Source organism: Tetrahymena thermophila, assembly GCF_000189635.1.
Source record: "Tetrahymena thermophila SB210 genomic scaffold scf_8254395, whole genome shotgun sequence".
Classification (NCBI taxonomy): Eukaryota; Ciliophora; class Oligohymenophorea; order Hymenostomatida; family Tetrahymenidae; genus Tetrahymena; species Tetrahymena thermophila.
Genome location: NW_002476178.1, coordinates 92,113 through 117,127, shown reverse-complemented (window position 1 = coordinate 117,127; position 25,015 = coordinate 92,113). Strand labels below are relative to the sequence as shown.

The following is a 25,015-nucleotide window of genomic DNA, read 5'->3' as shown; positions in this document are numbered from 1 at the left end:
ATGATCTTTTATTATATTTTTATTTAAGATATCTATTATCAGAGTGTGCAATTCTAAATTCTTTTATTTATTTTAAAAAATTATTTAATCGAGAAGATTGGTGGATGGATTTAATTATGTAATTTAATAATTATTTTGCTAAAACATAAAATTAGTTATTTGTAAAAGTAAACTCTCTTAAAAATAAAATTATAATGATATTTTATGAGTTAAATTTTATTTCTTCTAAGCAATTTAAAAGTAGAGTTTTAAAAACTTTATTGCTGAAAAATATTTCTACTTTTCATTTAAAAAGTAAAGATGAATAAAATATTTAAATATAAAAATTAATTATTAAGATTTGCTAAAATAAAAAATTAAGGTTATTTCGAAAATTCTTAACTTTTTTGAAAAAAAATCAACTTATTCTTTTACCTTTTTTATCAAATAAATTCGAAATATAATTTAGTGTATTTACAAAATTGTGTTTATTATTTTAGTTGTAAAGTTTAGATTCGTTTAAAGTTTAAACAAAATTATTTAATAATTTTAAGTAAAAGAAATAAAATAGTTAAATTATTTTTTGTTTTATTATAAAAAAAATATTTTATTATTTGGAATTAGGAATTAATTTAATAATTATTTTTGAAGATTGAAATGTAGTTCCACAAAATATAAATAATTTTTTTTACAATATTAAATAAATAAGATAAATATATTTTGTGAGTTTTGAGAGTTAGAAAGATAGAGATAGATATTCATTCATAAATTATATCTCTTTAAAAATGTTTTAAATTAATTAAATAACTTATGTTACATAAATAAAGTCTATTAAGGAAGTAAGAAAATTATTAACTTGTTATTGTTATATACTTAAAGCAGATGGTTTTTACCTCTCATAAATAGCAAAAAATTAATTAAGCCAAGCACAACCATAGAGATGCATATAATTATTGTAAGGATATTATTTACACTATCCTTCTTTTAATTTGCATTATTAATTATCTTGTTACTCAGCATAGATATTTGTTGAGAAATCAGAGTTATTGCTAGGGAATCATCAAGAATTTAATTTGGATTATTATAAAGTGTTCTTTATTGAAAGTGATTTTCCTTAAATTCTGAATTAAATTTATTTCTTATATTGTTTAAAGAAGTTATCAAACCTTGATTTAAAGTTCCCTGTTGAATGTAATGACATGCTTAATCATAAACATTCCTGTCTCTTTTATAGAAAGTAGAATTATATTGCATGCTTAGGCATATGTCTTGTTTAAATAAATTTTAAACCTAACTTACTATACTTACATCAACAATTTAAAACTAAAGCTAGCCAATATTGTTGATGAAATTTCCTAATTAGTCAATATCACTCTTAAACATAGATGATACATCCTAGTATTCAAGCATAAGAACTTGAGGGAATTCTTATTAAAGAGAAGTTGAAAAGCTTGCATAACAGAGCTCTCTTTCAGACATTAGATTACTTGTCTTGTATGAAATTCTGCTAAAGTCTTATAAGTTATTTATAAAGTCTTAGTAGTTGGAAATAAATATTTTTAAATAGGTAAAGCTTCCTGCTATGAATATAATATAGCTTATAAAAACAAAAAAGAATAGAATAAATATTCTTGATTATTAAAGATTAATATCAGGTAGTCTAGCTTTGTAATTTTTCATTTCTGTTACTAGCTTTTCGTGAAATTCATCTTCTGCTTCTAAAAAAGCATCGTGATTATTTATAGAAAATTTGTATTAATATATTTAATCTTCTCCCTGATTTATGATAGACTTGAGAATTTTATACCTTTGTATGTCACGGGATAAGCTAATCTTATCTGTGTGATAAAAAAATTTCATCATATTTTCCTAAAGTTCTTTATATTTGAGCAAATAGTAAAATGATATTATAAAAATAAATATTGACGAAAAAATCATTGGCAAACTTATCTCAGTCAGTAGAGTTTATGTATCAGTAGTTATTTGGTTATTTTATGAAGCAGCTTATTCTGAAAATCCATCAAAGTAATCAATAATTGGATGATAGTTTATTTACTAAAAGAAAGAGTCATATCTAATGTCGCTTTCTTAGGGTACAGACTTTAATTAAAATTCTTATGCCAGTTAACTCATATTATTTTAAAGCAATTAGATGATTTATAAAAGCGGAAGAGTTTAATCGGAGTAGTTTAAAGAATTTTTCATTAATACTTATAAAGTCTGATCAATCCATTTATTCATCGTAGTTTCATCACCTAATCTCTTTAAATAAAATAATTTAGATTTAATTTAATTGAAGAAATAATCATGAGTGATTTCATTAAAAAGTTTATTTTTAATTAAATTTAAGAAATTGTTATCAAGTTGATTTCATAAAAAGTAAATTTACAAATTATAATGATGTCTAGAAATAAGATAAGTAATATGAAACTCCTTCAAGTAGAATTGACTGAATTAAAGAAACATTTTAATCTGATGGATTGTAACCATTTAGCATGCTTTGTTTATTGAGAAGGGAAAGGGTTTACAGGTTGTTTACTGGTAAAATTATCTCATTTTAAACATTTAAAAGATTCAAAGTATTATCAAAATTATTAAATTTTGATCTAATCGAAAAAAGAAGCGTTAAGCAAAATGCTAAAAATATAAGCAATCCTAAAATCCAGAAAAATAACCCAAACTGTATGCTTTAAGGGATTTTGCTACTTTTTTGGAATGAATTCAGTTATTCATAGACAAAATATTGCTTTGAAGTTCTGACATTATCTTGTTACAATTTTAGATTAGCATCTAAATTCTATCCATTTTATTTTTTATCATCATTCTCAGTTGAACTGTTTTAACTGAAACATTTAAATATTGTTTGAACAAAGTTTTCATCTATTTTATAAATATGCGATTCTTTAGCAATTTGCTCTTCTTTAGCATTTACTTCAATCTAGCTTCCCACCATTTTTATTGTTTAAGAGGCTATATCACTTTCTCCTCCACCAAATTCATTATTATAAAATTTTTATTGGTAATCTTTATAAGAATTAATATCTTCTTCTATGTCACTTTACTTATTTCCAAGCTTTAATAAGTAGTCTTCCCTAATTGTATCTTTTTAATTATTACTTATAATAGGACTAAAATTTTTAGATAGAAGTGGAATTCCTCTATAATTTGTTGAAGGTATATTATCTAACTCTTACCCACTTATAATACTAAGTGGAATTTGATTATTGCTTACACTAGTACTTATTTACTTTTATGATAATGTATCAATATTTAAAGAGTTATTTAGATGCTTTATAGAATTTTATCCTTATTTTATCAAAGATAATTTTTTTTCTCCATTTTACTCCTCATGATTTTTATTATAAGATATGTTTGAGCGGTCAAGAGTAAACAGTAAATTACTATTTTCTATATGGCCACTCACCTAATCTTTCATAGCCTGTCTATTTGATTCATCCAGGATATTATCATCAAAATAATTTTTATGATTTAAATCAATACCATTTAATTTATTCACTTATTTTTCTTCCTAAACAACAGAATTTATATTTGATCCTGGCTCTTTTTTGCTATCACTGTGAACAAACAAATCTACATTTATAAAACTTATTTTATTTTTAGAATCTATTCTCTAATTCAAATTGAGTTTATTAATATCTCTCTCAGACTCTATCCGTTTTTATGATGATAGTTATTACTCTTCTTCTTCTTTCAATTTGTTTGTTTAGTTATGAATAAACCCAAGAAAGCTCTTATTTTCGTTTAATTAATCCAAGTTATGTATAACACCGAGATTATTATCATGCGACATCAAAGTTTATCCCTTTGTAAACGAAGCAGTATCTTCCTATAAAAAAAATAAAATTAAGAAATAAACCACAGTAAAAATGATTTTACATTTTATGCAGTTGTTCCTTTTTTCAACCCTTACTGATTGCTACTTTATAAGCTTTATCTTGAATTAGCTTTCTTTGATGATTTAACAGATTTTTTAGAAGACTTAGAAGATCTCTCTGATTTCGCCCCTGAAGTTCTTGACATCGAAGTTTAATTATTACTTGCAGTATATCCATCCTCATTATCTTCGTCATCTTCTTGCCCTTAATTATCACTCTCCAAGTCTTCTTAACTTTCATTATTAGAATTTTTTTCTAAAGGAGTTTATTATCTGTTCTATAGTTTTTTTTCTGTTTTAATTCTTTAAATATTTTTATCTTCACTCTATTCAGTGTTTACTTGAGTAATAAATTAATTTTAGTCTCTTTCTTATTATTCTTAAATCTGAATATTTATTTCAAAAAATTATACAATATATAGTTTGTTTTAATAATTAATTTACTTTTTGTTTTCTCATATTAACTATCCTTGTTACCCATCCAAGCTACTTTTTTCCACTAAAAATAGAGGCTTAGTTAGTTTAGAATTAATTTTAACTGCTTGATCTTTTTTGGTTCAAATCATTTTATTCCTCTTCTATAGGCTATAATATCGTATTATATTTACTTAATTTGTATTATGTTTATTCACCATTGTAATCTAAATTGTCATCTTTAATATTAAATATCATATTAAAATAGTAACAATTAGTTATGAATTATATATTTTAATACCTTCACCATCTATATTTAAATTTCTCTCTTTTTCTTCTTCTAATGAGTGGTTGCTCATTTGAAAACTTCCAGAAGCAAGAGTATTTATTGATTTTCCAGTTTTCATAGTCATGAAACTTCTCTATGGAGTAGTGTTAGAAGCATAACTATTTTAAAAATTAAATAAGTCAAGATTAAAAAAAATAGCAAATAAATACCTATCAGAGTTAGAACCAAGCCAATCGTTTGCTTGTGGTTTTTTGAGATCTTCTAATTCTACAATATAATATTTAAAAGCCACACTAGCATCATCAGTTACAAAATTTCTTGTCCTAATAATTAAATTAGTTTGAAATTTTGCCATTTTACTTTTTTTCCAACCTATTTAAAATTATTTTTGAGTATTTTGATTAATTTTAAAATAAAAAAACCTAAAGTCTTTCTGCTAACAAAGGATTTTGCACTTCTCAAAGTTTTTCTAGAATTTAATGTGTGATGAGAATGAAGAGATCTATCACTGATATCAGATAAAGGATTCAATGGAGTTGAATTAGGAGTAAAATAAGATAATGAATTTTATGTTATATTATTGTTTGAGGATTCATTATTAAAGAAAGAGCTTTTCTTTATATAAGCCATAGCTAACTAGCTTTGCTAGTTTGGTGAATTTACTTAACCATCCTTTGGACTCTTTTTTATTTTCTTCTTTTTATTATTAACACTAGCTTTTAAATTTAATTCTTAAGCCTAATTCTTTTTTAACAAATCCGTATTTCTAGTAACAAATTTATCCAAATCTTTGATGAATTTTAATGAGACATCAAAATGTTTTGCCTCAGTTACTTCTTATTCTTGCATCTAATTCATCAAATCCCAAAATGTAGGAATCAAATTATTAATATTAAGGCTTTATGATAGTTTTATTAAAACATCTCTATGAAGATCTGGTGGTGCTCCAATCTATTTAAAAAAATTCTCTGTTATTCCGCCTATTTTACAAAATAATTTGTAAAGATAATTAATTAAATATTTAAATTAAAAGTTTACCTATTCTCCCATGCTCATCTATGATAAGAAAAACATTTTTTGACATTAACTATCTCAAAAATACAACAAAAGTAAACTCATCTTAAACAAGAAAATTTATATCAAATAAAATCTCTATTGGTAAAAGAAAACCTGATTCTAGCTTTGCAAGACTAGTTCCTAAGTTTCTAAAAAATCCACTGGAACCAGTTTAGAAAAAATTGTTTACAAAAGCATCATGGACAGCAGAAATACCTGGTGGAATTAGATCTTCTATTGATCTAACAAAATCAAATCTTTCTTTCTCGTATCCGAAAAACGAAGCAGCCTTTTGTGAGTAATTTTTAATTCTTCCTAATTATGAAAAAAAATAAAATTAAAGGTAAATTGATTTTTTTTTATTAATTTTATTTGAAGATTTTTTTAAAAATTATTTGTTTTTTTATTAATTTTTTAGATGGATATTTTTCATTAATTTAAAAAAAAATCAATTTTGTTTTTTACCTTTTTCTTTACCATATGCTACAATAAGATATATCATTTCGCTAGAAAAGAAATTAATTGGTGATTTTTAATATAGCTAAGATACTTTATTATCAACAACTAAATGCTGGTATGAAAATGCCTTGTAAAAGTTATTTAATATTTCAGCTTAATAGAATGACATCAAGCTCTTCTACTTATTTGAAGGGTAGGCAAAGTATAGATCTTCAAGATTTTTTTCAGTTTTAGTCATAATTTATGTGATTAAATCGCTTTGTTAATACATTTCTTAAGCTTTTTCGAATTTTCCCATTAAAATACTATCAAAAAATTTTATTTTCAAGTCTAAAACATCTGCTATATCTTTCTTTACCTCTTTTGAATTTTGTTCAGAGCAAAGAAAGCTCTCTACAACTTAAGTAAATATGGAAACTTTTTCGTTTTTGTTAATCATATTATTTTAAGTCATCCTTTATTTGATATGTTGATTTAAGATTGAAAGTATGGTCATTTAGTATAATCCAAATTTATTTGAGTTTCTATTTTAAAACATCATTTAGTTTAATTGAGCTAAAGCTAAAGTAGACTAATCAAATTCATTGAGTAAATATATATAATGAACGAAATAAATTATATCTCTAGAGTTGAATTTACAAAGTTTAAAATAATCTCCCATTCTATGTACAAGCATTAAAATATATCTTTTCATAAAGTCTTAATTAATAGTCATTCTGGTTCCTTAAATACTTTTTAAAATAACTCTTCTCTTACAAAAGCAAAACTTATCAATACACTTCATTTTATGCTGCTGCAATAAGCTAAAAAGAATAAAAGATTCATTCTTATCATACAATAATTCCTCTTACTGATATATCAGCAACCCTATTCTGTAATGTAAATCTCTCATCATATGATTATTTAGGTTCACATTTCCCAGAATTTCCTTATTGTAAACCTTTTTATTTTTTTAATAGTTTTTTTTAATGTTTTTTGAAAATAAAATTGTTTTCAAAAGTATTTTTTTTATGGTCTATTTATTGTGTTATTATGATACCAAAAAATTTAAATCAATAATAAAAATTAAGATATTATTTTGTTTTAAATTTATTCTTAGCGTTGCTATTTTTAGATGACTTAATATTTAAATATATTGTGATGGTTATAGCTAGATAAATGGAAAATTTTAATATAAAATTTAATTATGCAGATGTTACTCGGCGTAATAAGAAATTTTTGTATTTTTCCTATTTATTATCTGAATTTTTCAAATAATAAATTATGGGAAAAATTAATAAACTTATTAATTCTGAGATTAACACAATAATCTATGATCTGATAGATATTTTTTAGTTTAAATAATTTATTCAAATAATGAATTTACTCCAAAATTCCAAGCTGAATTCAAGAGGATTCTATTAATATTATTAAAAATAATTTTATATCTCTGCTTTTATTTTGAATTAAACTTACGAAAGCAATGGAAAGGAAATTAGAGTGCATACTTCGAAGTAATCATTAGATATTAAGTTGAAAAAAGTAATCGTAAATGTCAGTACTATCGAATAAAGAATCCCCTTTACCAAAATTTGTTTTGTGTAAGGTCTTAAATAAAATAGCTCAAACAGAGCTATTAATAGGTATAAAAAAACTAAAGCAGCCTATAATCCTTTAAAAAAATTCCCATTTGCTTGAAAAATGTTAATAATATTCATTATACATTTTAAAAGTGTTTAAAAAGCATATGAATTAGTAACTATATTCCTACTTAATGATTTTTCTACTGCTGAGTAACTTAATTCTGCAAAATAAGAGAAGAAAAACGCCTTAAATAGAATTATAAGTGTTAAGATAATAGAAATAATAATAATGTATAGGTTAGAATTTGCTGTTCCATCATAAACTATCTACGAGATTGGCATCAAAGCAAGAGATAAAAGAATATTAAAAAGGTAATAATTGTAAGTAACAGAATAGTAGCTAAATATTGTCACAAACAAACGATACTCTTCTTTTTACTCTAACTTATTCATAATATATCCTGAATCTTTTAAGCAAATTAATGTTAAAATTAGGTATATAAATATAATGCAGCCAGGAACTATTAAAAATAAGCATTTAACTTTCATGCTTAGTTCATATAACAATATAGTAGGCATTCCTATAATTCCCATAACCTTTCCTAAATCTCTATATGAATAATCGAAATTGTTTCCTAAAATAATTAAAATTGATTTTAATAAGGTCATTTAATATGTAATGAATAACAAGAACATTTATTTATAAATAGCAAAGAATATTGTGTAAAGTAATTTCTTGTTTAAAATTTAATATTGCCATGCACTGAATTAATATTAATGATTTACTATCTCCATCTGTTGAAAATAAATAATAAGATAATATCTGAAAGTATGAGAGAACAATAATAACTATATCTAATCTATAATGATAGTCTAATGAATTGTTAGTTAATACCACAAAATTCTTAACAATCTTCTCAACTGCTAAAACTAATCTGTTTTTCATTTCTTTTTACAATGCTTATTTGTTTATTGTTAAAAAGAAAAATAAAGAAATATGTAATAACTATGATTTATTAAATTTAATTATTATTTTTTTATGTAATAATAATTTATTGAATAGTGGTATATATTCAATCACTATTATTATTCCAAATTAACAAATTCAATATTTCTATTAAGTCTTTTCTAAAAACATCTTTTTGATGGGAATTATACTTTGCTGAATAAATATTTCACTTTAATTGTTATTCATTAATTAAGTAGTATTAGTTTTTAAAATCCTTTAAGTTACTATAGTTTAAATTAAAAAAACCATTATCACGACTTCGATCTTACAATATGATATATTTACTCAACTAAAAAGATGATAATATATTAAAATTCATGATACATTCTAGCGAATTGTTTATTTAAGCAAAATTAACTCTGTAACTTTTTTTATAAATTTAACTTTTGTCTTTATCTTTAAAAAATACTATTTTCTAATCAATATTTATGTTGGCAATAAAGGTTTAATATTGATAGATAAAAATTAAATAAAAAAAGATATGCTTTTACATTAAATATCATAATAAAAATTAAATTTTTAATCGCCTTTGAAAATTCGTAATTGTAACTAAAAAATTAATAGCCATAAAAAAATAAGAAAATAATTCATGCAAAGAAAAAAGAAATCTATCTATCGAGCTAGCTAGCTAACTAGATATATAGAAAATATTTTGTTACAAAAAAAAGTTTAACAAAAGAATAAATAGATAATTAGATGTATTATTGTATTAATCAATCAGATTTAAATGGATTCTAAAAATTTCTATAATTTGCGTCATCAAAAATCTAAAATATTTGTAAATGCTGTTTCTAACACTTATTTAAATCAATCATATTCATTTTAATTTAAAATTCAGTTTGTATGTATTCCACATTGATTTATTTATATATTTTTGATAAAATTTATTTATTATTTTTTCTTTGATTTTTATTTTTAGGAATTAACTTCAATATATTTTTTTAATTTTATGTTTTATTTGATTAAATAAATCATTTTTTTAAAAACCTAGAAAATTTGAGCTTTTTATTAACCTTTAGTTCTAAAAATAAAGAAAAATAATTTTTAAAAAATATTTAATTTGAATTTATTTAAGTTAATGTTTTTTAAATAACTTTATAATAAAAAAAAATTTAAAATAAAAGAAAATCTATATTTTAGGTGAAAATAAATTATTTTAAATCTAAATTATTAAACTATTTATATTTAGACTTTAAGAGCTAGATTATTGATTAAATAGTATTTATTTGTTTATTAATATATTTATTTAGATTTGCGATCTTTCAATTTATTAAATAATTGTGTTCATCAAAAACAAAAGTTCAAATTTTTTAAGAGCGTTAAAAAGCATACAAACAAATAAGGTTTTTAAAAGATAAGATATTTAAAATCTAACTTAAAACGGAATTCAAAATAAAAGGAAAATGTTTAGCAAGCCTACATTCAATGCTTTAAAGCAATCTCCATAATTACTTAGAAAAAATTTGAGTACTTAGAGCTACAATTGCAATAATGCATTCAATATGAATAACTATTTAACTAATAGAAATCTTAGATTATTTAATTAAATTCAGTACAGCATTTTCAATAGAAACAAAAATGAATTAGAAGAAATCCAAAAGGCTAAGAAAAATGCTTTAGAAGAAATGGGAGATAAGTATGTTTACGATCGTCCTTCATTTTAAGTTGTAAATAATGACAAGTTTTTACAAAAAATAAAAAAATTAGAAGAAGCAAACAAAGAACAAAAGGCTAAATTGGATGGATATAAATTCCCCTTATTGCTAATATTCTTCACTTTATTCATTTATTACCAATGGGAAACTATTCCTTACAACGTGGTCTTCAAGCATGCTACCATATCTGAATATATTCCTAAAGAATAATATTACCATGCTATATTCACATGTAAAAATACTCTTCTTTCAAATTCTACCTTTAAAAATAATTATTAAATAATACTTAAATCTTTTTTCTTTAGTAAGTAACTTTCTAGAAATATACTAAATTATAATGTTAATTGCTAATAACAAACTAAATTAAAATATTCATTTTTGATTTATTTTTTTTTGCTTTAAACAAAAAGCTGCTCTTTCAATCATGAATTAAGGAAGCTTACTTGTTTATGGACCTGCTTTACTTTACTCACTTTACTTATGTGGACTATATATGAGATAAAGACATATGTTTTACTTATTTGCTTCTAACGCTTTAGTGACTTGTGGAATTACTTTCTTATATGAAAGAAACAAAGATTAACCCGTTGCAATGCTCACCCCTAAAACACATGGTGCCGTTACACCTCTTGCATTTATGTCTGCTTTTGCAGCAATAAAACCAGATTACTGTATGTTCAGAAACAAGGCTTTTCCCTTCTTCCTCATTCCAGCTATTTATTTAATGTATGAATGCTATGAATATAAAAACTATTACGTAAACGAGGTTTGTAGACCTGCACATATTGGTGCTATGGTTTATGGTGCAATGTTCGGTCTAGTCTTTAAAAGATTAATGTTGTGAGATACTTGTGTAGCTATAAAAATTAAAAGGAAAAATTAAATTTTAAGTATTTGAAGTAAAAAGTTATTAAAATAAATTCCTAAAAAATATTAAATTTTACAAAAGCATTTGTTATTTTTCATAGATTTGTATTACAAGTTTAGATAATATTAAAATTATGTATAAGAGCCAAACTTTTTTTATTCAACATAAAACTTTTAATTTTTTTAGTAAATAGTATCCTTTATTTACAAATAATTTTTTTCAATTTAAACAAAAATGAACTTCAACAAATATTTTGGGAAATAATTCGATAAATAATTAATTATTATAATTAAATTTGTAAATTAAACTAACAATAAAAATATGGTTTTTGCAAATAATTATTTTTTTGATAAATCTAATAGTTTGATCTAAAAATGCTGATATTTATATTGTAATAAATATACATATTGTAAAATAAAATATACTTATTTATTTATTAATTAATTATTATTTTTAATTGAAATTGTTATATTTTATAATTAATTTATTATTTATTTATTTAGGGAGTATTTTTTATATTTATGTTCAAAAAAAAGAATTAATTATCCAATAAGTTTTTTTTATTTTATAGCAATGCTTATTGTTATTTTGTAGTATTTTTTATTATAAATAAATAGTATTTTTCAAATTATTTAAACTGAAGGATCATAATACTTTTTAATGTATTCTGACTCTATAATTTAATGCGGTTTAAATCTTTTCTCCTTATCTGGATTTAAAAGCTTAATTTTAAATAATAAGTTTAAGTAATAGCTAAAATTTAATATACCTAAAGGAGAAGGTTTTTTGCTTGGTTTGAAATTTGTCTTTAATTGTCTAAAAATGACCATTTTTAGTCGTATATATTATTCATTTTTTATAATTTATCCTCTCCTTAAAAAGGTGGAGCTTAATATAGCAATTCATAAAAAACAACTCCTAAAGCCCAAACATCTGCTTCGACTCCTTGTTACTTTATGGAAAGGATTTCAGGACTTAAATCTAATTTTTAATCAATTTTATAATTAAATAGTTTAGATTTTTTATTTTAATTTACAATCAACAGTTCCACAAAATGTAGATCTTCCTTTTTAATAAAAATCAATAACAGAACATCCAAAATCACCAAGTTTAACATCTCCATTATAGTCTATAAGTATGTTTTCTAATTTTATATCTAAAGTAGTGGATATAATTTATAAATTTGTATTTCTAATAATAAGCAAGCATACCTCTATGTAATACTTTTCTCTCTCTCAAGTAGCTGAGTGCAGTAGCTAATTAATATATAATCTAAAATTTTTTTTTATTTTTTATTTTTCATTTTTCATTATAAAATTTACTTTAGCAATCTGCTATTCTGATAAAAAATTGAGCTACTTTAGTTTTATAAGATCACTTAGACTTCCCTTTTAGGCGTATTCAAGAATAATGAATACTTTAAGATCAGTTGTGTAATACCCATAGCATTCAATAATGTGCTTATGCCTTTTTATTTTAATTTGGAATTAAAGTATCAATTAGAAATATCTTTAACATACATTAAATGAGATTAAATTTCTATTTCTCTTTTTAGATTTGTGTACATATTTTGTTTTATCACATCTTCTTTGTTAATCTACTTAACTGCTACTATTTTCTCACTTTTTAGTTCTTTCATTTTCCACACCATCTAATTATTAAAGTAAAAATTATAACTTTTATTTAATTCAATTCATCTTTACTCCGAACTATCCTTTAGAAATGTAATTCAGTCTTTAGAAATCATCATGCGACCATCTATTATTTAATAAATAGCAAACATTTAATTTAAATAAAATCCTTTCACTACTCAAAAGTAAACTTCATACTACTTTTTTTATTGTTATTAAAGCTAGTTTTCGCCTTAAGTTTCTTAATGAAAATTAGCTCTTTCTTTTAATAATGTTGATTAATCATTAGAAACTTTTGACATTTTTTAATTTTTTTAATTTTCAAAAATTTTAATTTGTTTTGAAATCACTGAATTTATTTAATCGTTGGTTGAATATTTATTTAGATAGTAAAATTTAAATTAAAAATTAAAATAGATTTGATAATTTGGCGGAAAGTATCTTTTTGATTAGTAAATAAATAAAGAAATTAATAAAATTTTTATAAAGGTAGAATCAATCTAAGTAAGTAGCTAAGCTAAAGTTTGAAAAATTTACAATAATATAAAAGTTCTATCAAAATACTGATTATTATTATTTTATTTTATATACAAAAAATTCCTTTTTAAGTAAAATAATTATAAAGATTTAAAACTGATTTTTACTATCAATCAATGCATAGTAAGTATTTTTTTTTCATAAAGCAACAAGCAGGAAGCAAGAAGGTAGGTTTAGGAAAAAAATCTAAGTAAAAGTATATTTAATTATATTCTGAAAATTTAGGGCAGGAGAAAAGCTTGAAATCTCAGTATTTACTTAGCTGGTAATCTAAAATTCAAAATAAAATTATCAAGTTGAATATTGATTGATTGAATTAACTTACTTTAAGGAAGCCTTGATTCGTATGAGCCGGTTATTGGCTACTATTAGTTATTATAAATAGCGGAGTTGTTTATATAAAAATTTTAATTGCCTCTTTAAGGTTATTGTTAATAGGCACTTTGGAAATGCATATTATTTTAAGTGCTTTTAAAAGATGTATTTGCGGTACTTTAATTTATTCCAGTGTTATATGATAACTCTGGTTTGAATTATTGCTATTAAAATCCTCCCTGTTAAGCACCATTACTATTTACTAAAGCATGACTTGACTGATTAAACTAGTTATCCTAAATTTTTGATGAAGAAAATGTCGATTGCTAATTCAGGTCTTACTTCTGATTACCTAATAAAATAAAATGTTTAAAAATGAATGAGTGCTCTTTATTTATCTATTTGTTAATTTACTTTTAATCTAAGATTAAATTTAAGGATTGGCTGGAACCCTACTATTTTAGGCAGCTATGCTTGCTCCCTAAGTATTATTCTTGCTCTCACTAATATAATGCCTTATTTTATTTATATCATAAATTTAAAATAAAAAATCAATATAATCAGTTTACTCATATCTAGAAGGCCATAAAATTCCATCTCCAGCTGGACCATAATCTTTTTATTTGATTATATAATTTTAATTTAGAGGTTTTGGCTGAAAAAAAAAATAAATAACTCTTTAAAAAAATTGGGAATGGCCACAACCAATAATCAGAACCAAATACTTGTATCCAGTTGTAATACTCTCCCATGTCATAGATCTATAAATAAATATAAACCAAATTTTAATTAATTTTTTTGGTAAAAATATTAATTAATTACGTTCAATTAAGGAGTCTAATTTGGATCATTTTTAGACTACCTCTTCCTATCTAAGTTCTCTAAAGTAGTTGAGTTAACTAAGATGAGGTCTATGTGGACCTTAGTGAAATTACCTATAACGATTAGGACAGTAATTGCAAAGCAGAAAGTAAAGACAATAAGCAAGTCAGTGAACCAGTAAAGTTTATCATGTTAATACTAATAAATAATTTAGAAGAAAAATTTAATTCATTTTAGAAAGAAAAATAAATTATAATTTATAAATTAAGTAATTAATTTATTAATTCTGAAAAAGAGAATTCTAAGATTTACTATTATAATCTTTATTATATCAATGATTTTTGGTATCATTCCAATTATTGTAAAAAAAGTTGTGATGTTGATATAGAAAAGCATGAGCATGAAAAATTTCCTATTTGCAAATCCCACACAATTATTGATCCACTAGCAATGGTGATCCATATTTAATACACATCTCTTGCATGTAGAGCAGTGATGAGTACGCACTGGCTTAAATATATGACAATTGAGACAATAAATTTTTTTTTTATTATCTTGCTCTGTTAAAAAATATCCCTAAAATAAATAATATTAATTTTCTTAAATTTTTGAACGTTCTTATAAAGCAGATTCTTACCCATAATTGTGGGACTCTACCCTATTTTTATTTATATAAATAATAATTAGGACAAATTACCAAGGACATTTTTAATTTTATATGATAAATTCTCATAACATAAATTTACTGGATCAGAAAACATTGTTGCTAAAAGAGACCAAGCAAGCATAAAAGCAAATATATTGTAAATCACTAAATATGTAATTCTTAGCCATCCATCTTTTTTATATATTTATAATTATAATTAATCAGTTAGTGAAAAAGCTAGTTTATGAATTTGTTAAATTTTCTTATAAATTAATAATCTAAAATAAATTGGCGCAAAAAGTGATTAATGCTATCTTAAAATTTTGAATCTTCTTTAAAAAAAGAAATATTTCATACACTCTTCTTATTGAAGCTGGACCAGTAACATATTTACTAAATATATAGAAACTATAATGAAAACTACTATGACTGAAAAGAGCCATTGACAGTGTTTTCGAACCAAATACATGTCTTCTTTTTATCAATGCTCTTGCTTTGCTTTGTGTAATAAATTGTTTATTCTTATTATTTGCTTATTTATTAATACAAATTTTGAAATATTAAATAACTTTTATTTATTTAAATTATATTCAAAAATAAAAAGGTATACAACTCTCTTTAAGAAACTGTCTTTTGTTTGATATTGGTTTTTCATTTCATTTAATAAAATAATCAGTCAGTCAGTCAATCAATCAATCTCGATAACCTACAAAAAAAATTAACACATCTAAATATCAAATATGAATTGGATTAAGTTGTTAGCTATTATTATTAATATTATTAATCAATTATTGATTTATTATAGATAACTCTTGAGAATTTTATAATTATTTTAATATAAAATTAATATGATTTTAGATAGTTGGAATATTTTGTTAATACAATTTTAAAAAGCCAGCTACTTAGTGTTCTATATAACTATATACATACGATTGATATTAAAAATATAAATAATTTAACTAAAAAATATCATTGTAAGCCTAACAAAATCTTGAGAACTCCTACCAACTTACTGCTAATATTAAATCTAATTTTACAAATTTAAATTTTATAATATTTTAAATGCATTCTTAAATATTATTTACTTTTTTTAGATATATATAAGAAAAAGGGCCAAAAAGCATAATGTTGCTATCTTCATATATTTTTAATTGTTTTTTTTGTTTTAGCTTTGCTACATTAAATTCTGACGGCTAACTTTCTAAATTAAATGGCTTTAGTCACTCTATAATAAATCTTTATCACTTATATTTTAGTTGTTTTATTACAATTAGCTTTATTGAAGTTAGCTGAGCTAACTTTATTGCATGACTTTTTACGAATTACTATTTTCTTTGCTACCGATTTAATTTTTTCTTCCACTCACCATTTGTTCATGGATTTTTAGCTTTTAGATTATCTCCTATTAAAAAAATAAAACATTTATGCAATTAAAAATGAGTTTTAATCAAATTTATAATTCCTTACTTGCTGTATTTATTTGTTGGAAATTTATTTTGCCATTTTTTGACTGTAATCATAACCTTTAAGAGGTAAAACTGTCTTAAGTATATATGATTCGTACTGCTGCTAAGTTAATTCAGTAGTTTCCTTAATACAATCTAAAAATTCTATGCTCTATACAGCTTAGGCTTTACTGAATCTTTAGAGATAAAATAAAAATTAAATCATTTTATAATATCTGCTTAAAAATGTACATTTAGTCAATTAAGTTGCTTTCCTTAATAACTTGAATATTTTAATTATATAATTCTATTGCATTTTTTATTTTTCCTATTTCTAGTAATCCTAAAATCTATTGATCAACACCTTTTATAAATGATGTAAATAAATGATCTATCCTATATCATAATATAAAAACTAAAAGTTTTACATTGATGGGGATTCTAACTGATATTTTAAAACTTTTTTTTCAATATTTTATTCATTTTTTCTTATCAAATTGTTGCTCAAAAATAATTTTTTGCTAGTTACTAAAGGTAAATTTGATTTATATTTTTTTCTTGCAAATTGTTTAACAAGATATAATAGAATACATCACTTTTACTAATTAAGATAATTGTTTTAGATTACAAGAAAGTAGTATTAATAAATATAGATTGACGTAATAATATGCAATTTCAAAATTTGATTAGTGATGAATTATATGCATATGCAATATTATTTTTAAAATCTTATGCGATAAAGGATGTTTATTTTGCAAATCTAGAATGTTAAATCTATCAATAAACACACACAAAAAAGAATACATAAAAATGAAGCTTCTATTTAATTATAAATAAAATAGATTAAAAATAAATATATAATACAGATAATTAATTCGTTTATAAAAAATAAATCTTTTAAAATACTAATTTTATCTACAAATTATTTATTATTTACATTATATCAATATCAATTTATGCTAGCATTTCTTGAAACAAGAGACTAACCTATTGTAGTTCTTTTAGTTGAATTGCTTATTATTCTTAATTGAATCACTTAATTTTATCTCTAAATATTTTTTTTAGCTATTATTTTAAAATGAATGTATGTTTAAAATTAAAACATTTTGTATTTTTTAGCAAATATTTAAAATAAATAATGTTATTTCTCCCAAAAAATATTGAAAAATTTATTGAGATTAATTACCTTTAAAGCAAAGGTAAAATCCTATGCAGTTTATGATGTTTAAGCTAATACCTATGGAATCTAGATAAATCTATGAAATATTTAAAAATTTAAAAACCTTTTTAATTTATATAAATTAAATCTTACTTATGAGTAGTCTTCCAATATAAAAATAACAATAAGTAAATGTGCCAAAGCAAATAGGTAATGCACTAGCAAACTCAAAATAAATATTACAATATCTAGATATACATTATTAGACTAATCCCCTGTTACTAAGAAATTTGGATTAAATTATACTTGAATTATATCAATTATGGATGACTAAGGTCTTTTGATAGTCCATTTAGTACCAATTAACTTGCTAAATAGATTTAAAAAAATAAATATACTTGATTTATATTGATAGAAATAAATTAATAATTAATTAATATTTTTACAATTATGAATATGTGTTGAAAAATACGAAATCAACCACAAGTATCAGAGAAAGCAAAATCTGCCAAGGTAGTTTAAACTTAAAAAAATTAATAAAGAAGTACCTAATTATTATTAAAATAGAAATAATAAAAGATTTGTTTTAATGAATGAGATATCTCACATAAATAATATGATAGCTTTAAGGAATAATGTTTAAACACAGACAAAAGGGTTTTCGAGAGTAAGAGATGATGAACTCTTTCTTCTTAATGGTATTTAAATAGATTCTATATTTGATTCTACCTTTTACTCTTCTTCATCTACAAAACTTTCTTCTTAAATAATATCCATATGGTGAGAAACTACTCTCTCCATCCTATCATCATCATTAGATTCAAGCAAAGTTTACTAAATATTTTATACAAATTGTTTAATTTCATAAGCAAATCTGCTAAAAAGATTACTTCAGACATATATAATTTAGGAAATTCTATATTTTTTATAGTTCTTTGATAAAAAATTATTTGATAAATATGTTGTTTACTTTTTCAATATTTATTTTTTTTATAAGATACAATAATTAGTATTGCATGATTAAAGTAAATTAGAAGCCAAATCATTTTTTTCAAATTTTAGTAAATTCATTAAATTTATATCAAGATAACAATCAAATTAAACATCATAAATTTACTTTATAGATTCAAATTAAATATTTTCTAGCAGTCTAAGATAAGTTAAATTTAATTTGATACTACTTTTGAGTCATTAAACATTTATTTTTGTTAATGGATTATATTTTTTAAATTTATTTCTAGTAAAAACAATATTAAAATAAGTAATATATAAAAAAAACAAAAATAATACCATAGGTACACTTGAATAAGAAGGGAGTAAAAATGTTTAATTTTCATTATTTTCTTCTTATCTACTAATTATCAGAAAATCATCTTTATACTACAATTATTTTTATTATAGAGTAGATATGGTATCTTGTTTTTGAAATATTACTTTATAGATAGAAGAGTAGGGAAAAACTAAAAAAGAAAGACAATATTTAAACTAATGAATTAAATTAATCAAAAAATATGAGAGACAGTATAGACTTAAAAATTAAAATAATAAATTTTTGATATTTTTACTAACATAAATATAGAAAATAAATATATGATTATTATTATTTTTATTTCTTTTCTATTAATACAAATGATATTTTGAAGTAAAATAAAATAATAATAAATTTATAAATAGTTATTTATATCATTTTTATAAAATTAAAAATTTTTTTTAATTATTTTAATGTTATGGAAATTCAATAGACTTTTTATTAATATCTTTTGTTTCTATTTTAATAAGAAAAATTCATTAAATGACTATCATTAAAATCTAAATTACGTTTAGTTCTTAGTCCCTTGTCGAATTCTTGAATGCCATAACTGTGAATTCCTATCAAATTAATCTAAAAAATGTTTAAATAATGTAAATCATCATAATAAATATTACTTATAGACTAGTTTTTTTGAAATTTTTCTATTCGATAGGTTCTAAATTTAATTTTAATGTTTCTTAGCCTTTTTTAGTTTTAATTTATTTAAATTCTTTTATGCTTTTTTTATATAATTAATGAGTTTCATGTGATTTAATTACTGGTTCTTAAAGTAATTGTAAACTTAGTCTCTAATTGCTAATTTTTTGGTTTGATTTACTAAAGTCTTTAAGTAGAGTTTAGGAATTTTTTCTAATTTTTGATTGTGAAAGCTCTGTTTCTTATGTAGATATCTAGCTTGATTTAATCCGTGAATGAGTAGGCTTAGTTGTTTTTAGCTAAGATGAATTATTAGAAATTGAATTTTAAGATTAACGATTAATTATTTTCTTATTTATTTACTCAAGTTCGTTTTCAAGTTAAATAATTTTGGTCTCATCATAATAGTTATTATCACTTTAAAAGTGAACTACTTATTTCTAATTTATTTACATTTCTTCGCTTTAGATATTATTGACGTTTAGTTGATGGAAATTTTATTAATCAATAAAATAATTATTTGAATACAGAGGAGAAAGAATTTGTTACATGTCTTCATTTTGGTTATTCATTAAACTTTCGCAATCAAAAATAGGATTTTATACATCAATAGGATAGCTAAGTTACTGTTGTAATTTTGATGTAACATCTTCTTCAAAAAAATTTTGCAAAAGTTTTGAATTTTAAACTTCGAAAACAGAAGAGCTCATCTCTGCTTTTTCATCATAAAATGAAACTAAACTTTCATCGCTATTTTAGTCGTCTAATGAGTTAATGTCTATAAGATAAGGTTAAGTTTAGTGGCTTTATAAGTAACTACTACTTGGAATCATTACTTGTTACTTGTTTGTCATATGTGTGGTTTCAGAATTTATTGTTTGCTATTTTTGAAATTGTTGGTTGGTCTATATATCTGATGTATTAAGAGAAATTCCATCAAATTCTTCTTCAAATTAACTTTCTGAAGCAGTGGATTAATATTTCTTAGTCTGCTATATTTATAATACAGTTTTATTTCTTTCACTTTCATTTAAGCTTTTATTATCATTAAGTTTTAATTTTTCTTCTACATTTAGCAATTCTAGTGTAGTATTAATTTCACAAGAAAACTCATTTTAATTTAATTCTTGAATATATTTTTATGAGTGAATAGAAGAGGGTGGTTTATTTGTTTATTAATTATCTGATGTTAAAGAGTTATTTTAACCTGAAATCTGACAAAAGTAATAAAGATATTAATTATTTGGCGTTGCTTATCTATTAGACTCTTCTTCTTCCTCTTTTTCAAGCGCTTCAGATATACTAGAAATAGGTATTTTTGTTTTGATATTGAATTTCTATACTTCTTAGCAATAATTAAAAGCTTGATTTTAATTATAAGTGTTTTTTTAAAAATATTTATTTAGAATTTGCTCCAATTGAACAGAATTTTTAGATTTTTCTCTATTATCAATTGAATTAATCTAGATACTGTTAAAGTTATTTGTTTTTTCAGTATCTAATCCATCAGGTTATTATGGATTACTGCTGTAAAACTCCATCTAAGATTATTTACTCTTAAGATTGTCTTCGATTATTTGGAATTATTGCAATTTCAATTCAATATCTCTGAAAATGAATTCGAATTATGGAGTTTTCATTTTCTCTATTACAGTTTTACTAAAATTTAAAGAAGTATTTATTTCTTCTATAAGTTTATTGTAATCTTCATCCTTCATTTTATCAAGTTAAAGTAAGTAAAAGTAGAATAAATTTACAAAAATAAATAAAAAAGTAAATAAATGAATTTTTTACTTTATAATTTGTAATTTTTTTTTTTTTTCAGATTATTTTTATTATATTAAAATGTTAAAAGACTTCTACTATTCTATTGATTTTTTTTCAATTTTTTAAAGTTTTTAGGCATTTTGACTGAACATAGTAAATTAAAATCTACTTAATACCACTCTTTATTTTTATTAAAGTGTTGATTTTAAGCATTCCTCTAAGTTACAGTAGCTTTAAAAATTATGTTAAAAGGAAGTAAATCGCTATTAATTATTTTTAGTTTACATGTTTTGAATATAAATAAATAAATACTAAAAGAAATTTAATTCAGTTGACAAAAAATTATAAATCTAAATTTTACCTAAATATTTTATTTATATATTTAAAAAATTAGATCGCTAACTTATTTATTAGGAATGCAAAATTATGTTTTAACTACTTTAGTTTAATGCGTATTTATATATCATTCATTAAAAAATAATTCAGATCAACAACAAATCAATTAGCATGATCAATAATGTTTTTAATATAATAAATATGTAAAAAAAGTTTATTTCATTTTATATATAAAAATCAGAATTCGCACTGAAACAATTTGCGCACTTGAATGGGCTTTTGATGGATTTATTACTTAATTTATTTGAAGGATTTGGTACCATTCAAAATAAAATTAATGCAGTGTAAGATAAATCTTTATTAACGCTGCTTAAATTTTATATTTTCACTCAAAAAAAAAAAAACATTATAAAAAATTTAAGCAATTAAAAATAAGCTTTTCGATTAATAAATTACTCTAAAAAATATAAAAATAAATTATGTTTATTTTTTAACTAATATGTTTATTTATTTTATTAAAATCGGAATTTTTTGGCATACTAAACAAAATAAAATAAATATAAGTGATAAAAAATAGATTTCAAAAAAATTAATAAGAATTTATAACTTAACTTATTTTGTAATTATTAATTTATTCTAATCTTAAAAGGGCTACTAAAACAACTTGGTTGCTTGCTTCATAGAAAATATGCAGTAGAATAAAATATGCCATTAGGATCTATTTCTTTACTTATCACATAAAAGACTAATAACTCAAAAAAATTATTAAATAAAATATTAAGAAATGCTATTGGATATTGTTCTAGCATTTATTTAATAAAAATCTTATAAATTAATTATTTGGTTTATTATTAATTTTTTGCGTACAAAATAAAAACAGAAGTATAAATAAAATAACCATAGTTATTAGCAAAGCAAGCTGTTTGGGATGGCTAAGATGGTTTAAAACTATATTCTACTTGAAGTAGCAGGTAGAGGATAGTTCGGAGAAGTTTACTAAGCGCGTCACAAAGAGACAAGCGAGCTTTTTGCAATTAAAATGTTTGATAGCACGAAATTGCTAAAATCTCCTGTCTATTAGGAAATGCTTATTGATGAAATATAATGTTTAAGAAAAATCAGCCACTAAAGAATAGTTAGGTTCCATGAATGGTTCAAAACAAGCAACCATATCTATTTAGCGTATGAATATTGCTTTGGAGGAAATTTAGATGAAGTCATTAAGCATTATAAGTTTCTTTAAGAAGACGTTGTTTTGAGCCATGTTTTTAAATAAATTATAGAAGGATTCCTTATCATAAAAAAAAGCCATATTATCCACAATGATATAAAACCCAGTAATATTCTATTCAAAAAAACAAATATGAGCACAGAGTCATAAAGTTAATTGCTGAAGAACGATATTTGTATTGCTGATTTTGGTTTTTGCAAATATGTAGGAGAATTTGATAAGGATGAATCTAAAATAATATCACAGGAGCTTACTACAGCAATAAGAGGTTCACCTATTTATATGGCACCAGAAATCATTTAAGGTAGTACTATAGATTATAGCTCTGATGTTTATTCTCTAGGAGTTGTTTTTTATGAAATGTTGCAAGGAGTTTGTCCGTTTGAAGATACTGTTATTGAAAGTTTGCTAATAAAAAAAAAAGAATGCAAATTAGCTTTTCCCCATCCAATATCTGATTTCGCATAGCAGCTTTGTCGAAGCATGCTGGAAGTTGATCCTAAAAAGCGAATTACTATTGAAGAAGTAGCAAATCTTATTGGTGTAGATATTTTAAAAATAAATTAGGAATATTTAAATAGCTAAATTTAATCGAATTCAATTTCAAATACAAATGCATCAGTTTCAGGAAATAATTAACTAGATAACTAGAATTAGTAATAAAAAATGAATAGCTCTAAGGTGGATTATTCTACAATATAATAAGTAGCTAGTAATTAATAGGCAGATAATCAAAAAATAAAAAATTATTAGGAGAGAAGGAAGATAAAGCATGAATTAGGTCTTGGAGAAAAGCAAGCCACTATAGGATAGAACGATGCATAATATGAGAACTTGCAAAGAGTGATGAGTTAATCTAAAACATCTAAGGAAAGCATATTAGAAGTGAACAAGAAAATTCTCAAAGAGAGAAATAAGATGATTTATGTCAACAATATGATTAGTGCAGTTATTGATTTGAATTTATACGAAAATTCAGTATTAGTAGTTCTGATACTGATGAAATAAATGTAGAATCTTTGTAATAAACTAATAACACAGATACGAAGTACTGAACTCACTGACTTTAAGATATCACCTTCTCATTGGAGTAAATATAAAATGAGTTCTGACTATGAAACTGTTTTAAATTATTTGCTAATAGAGCAAAAGGAAATCTAAAAAAATTTTGTTGCCTTCACTGAGCAACTTTCTCCAGAAGAGTAGAGCTCTTTTGAAAAAATAGATTCCTCTCTCTCTAGCAGCACAACAAGTTTTACAAGTAGATTGAATTAAACTACAAATCTGTAGGAAAATGAAAATTACATTAAAGTACTTAAAGAATATTGCACCAAAGTTAAAGAAAAGGCAATTGAGTTTGAGAAGCAAGATAAAAAATAAATATCTTATAGAATGTTAATGCATTTGAATAATGTTTTAGATGGGTTTGATATTGATACATTTTTTTCTAAGTTTATGATTGACGGAATAAAGAGGCTTTCATACTAAACATACTTTCGAGTAATAGAATCATTCTCATATGAAGATTTTGTATAACTTATAAATTTTAAGCTTTAAAAGTACATATGAATATGAATGACATTGAATCAACTATTTAATAACCAAACGAATCAACAATAAATAAAATTTTTAATTCTCTTTCAATTTATAAATAAATTACTATCTTTAATATCTTATTCTCTTTTATTTTCCTAATATTTTATACTGAACATATATTTTTGACATTCAAATGTAAATTCCAAACAAAAATTTTATTTTCAATTCATAATTTAATATCTTAGAATTGTTATAATAAATCAATAATTATCTAATTCACTTAATCAAAAATCAATTATTTATTTAATTTGATTTAAAAAAATATTTTTAAATATTATTAAGTAATTAAAATATTGCAGTTGTTCATTTCTAATTTAAAAAAGTACTAAAATAATTTTACCAAAATAATTTATAAATTTGTTAGAAAGATTAAATTAATTCATAAAAAACATTTTT

The 25,015-nt window shown here is 22.5% G+C and overlaps 8 protein-coding genes across 8 annotated transcripts; 2 read left to right on the top strand and 6 right to left on the bottom strand. All coding sequences in view use genetic code 6, as the record gives it.

Moving 5' to 3' along the window:
- Window positions 1-741: 741 nt before the first annotated feature.
- TTHERM_00455400 (transmembrane protein, putative) lies at window positions 742-8,600 on the bottom strand (the record flags this gene model as incomplete). The annotated part of the gene is made up of 12 exons (XM_001024146.2): window positions 742-2,241; window positions 2,369-3,826; window positions 3,877-4,260; window positions 4,319-4,527; window positions 4,590-4,735; window positions 4,787-4,949; window positions 5,000-5,557; window positions 5,616-5,948; window positions 6,099-7,032; window positions 7,459-7,489; window positions 7,548-8,289; window positions 8,441-8,600. 12 exons carry the CDS (start codon window positions 8,598-8,600, stop codon window positions 742-744), a joined length of 6,618 nt encoding a protein of 2,205 aa, XP_001024146.2.
- A 1,466-nt stretch (window positions 8,601-10,066) lies between these two features.
- On the top strand, window positions 10,067-11,162 carry TTHERM_00455380 (transmembrane protein, putative; the record flags this gene model as incomplete). The annotated part of the gene is made up of 2 exons (XM_001024144.3): window positions 10,067-10,550; window positions 10,729-11,162. The coding sequence occupies 2 exons, from the start codon at window positions 10,067-10,069 to the stop codon at window positions 11,160-11,162; spliced, it is 918 nt and encodes a 305-aa protein (XP_001024144.3).
- Window positions 11,163-11,516: 354 nt separating this feature from the next.
- Window positions 11,517-13,247, bottom strand: TTHERM_00455370 (Serine/Threonine kinase domain protein). The gene is made up of 8 exons (XM_001024143.3): window positions 13,016-13,247; window positions 12,890-12,944; window positions 12,707-12,837; window positions 12,509-12,653; window positions 12,398-12,458; window positions 12,223-12,342; window positions 11,956-12,167; window positions 11,517-11,908 (listed from the first exon to the last, which is right to left on the bottom strand). The coding sequence occupies exons 1-8, from the start codon at window positions 13,117-13,119 to the stop codon at window positions 11,810-11,812; spliced, it is 927 nt and encodes a 308-aa protein (XP_001024143.3). The 5' UTR covers window positions 13,120-13,247; the 3' UTR covers window positions 11,517-11,809.
- Window positions 13,248-13,467: 220 nt separating this feature from the next.
- On the bottom strand, window positions 13,468-15,606 carry TTHERM_00455360 (DHHC zinc finger protein; the record flags this gene model as incomplete). The annotated part of the gene is made up of 9 exons (XM_001024142.3): window positions 13,468-14,021; window positions 14,084-14,184; window positions 14,239-14,284; window positions 14,346-14,430; window positions 14,492-14,689; window positions 14,804-15,067; window positions 15,129-15,149; window positions 15,238-15,329; window positions 15,495-15,606. 9 exons carry the CDS (start codon window positions 15,604-15,606, stop codon window positions 13,468-13,470), a joined length of 1,473 nt encoding a protein of 490 aa, XP_001024142.3.
- Window positions 15,607-16,106: 500 nt separating this feature from the next.
- Window positions 16,107-17,065, bottom strand: TTHERM_00455350 (transmembrane protein, putative; the record flags this gene model as incomplete). Its single annotated transcript, XM_001024141.2, has 5 exons — window positions 16,107-16,164; window positions 16,223-16,539; window positions 16,605-16,779; window positions 16,835-16,946; window positions 17,011-17,065. 5 exons carry the CDS (start codon window positions 17,063-17,065, stop codon window positions 16,107-16,109), a joined length of 717 nt encoding a protein of 238 aa, XP_001024141.2.
- Window positions 17,066-17,531: 466 nt separating this feature from the next.
- On the bottom strand, window positions 17,532-18,640 carry TTHERM_000455349 (transmembrane protein, putative; the record flags this gene model as incomplete). The annotated part of the gene is made up of 6 exons (XM_012800014.1): window positions 17,532-17,647; window positions 17,769-17,838; window positions 17,895-18,111; window positions 18,188-18,289; window positions 18,349-18,575; window positions 18,632-18,640. 6 exons carry the CDS (start codon window positions 18,638-18,640, stop codon window positions 17,532-17,534), a joined length of 741 nt encoding a protein of 246 aa, XP_012655468.1.
- A 784-nt stretch (window positions 18,641-19,424) lies between these two features.
- TTHERM_00455340 (hypothetical protein) lies at window positions 19,425-21,536 on the bottom strand (the record flags this gene model as incomplete). Its single annotated transcript, XM_001024140.3, has 3 exons — window positions 19,668-21,536; window positions 19,560-19,623; window positions 19,425-19,507 (listed from the first exon to the last, which is right to left on the bottom strand). Exons 1-3 carry the CDS (start codon window positions 21,405-21,407, stop codon window positions 19,425-19,427), a joined length of 1,887 nt encoding a protein of 628 aa, XP_001024140.3. The 5' UTR covers window positions 21,408-21,536.
- A 1,184-nt stretch (window positions 21,537-22,720) lies between these two features.
- On the top strand, window positions 22,721-24,592 carry TTHERM_00455330 (Serine/Threonine kinase domain protein; the record flags this gene model as incomplete). Its single annotated transcript, XM_001024139.2, has 1 exon — window positions 22,721-24,592. The coding sequence occupies one exon, from the start codon at window positions 22,721-22,723 to the stop codon at window positions 24,590-24,592; it is 1,872 nt and encodes a 623-aa protein (XP_001024139.2).
- Window positions 24,593-25,015: the final 423 nt, after the last annotated feature.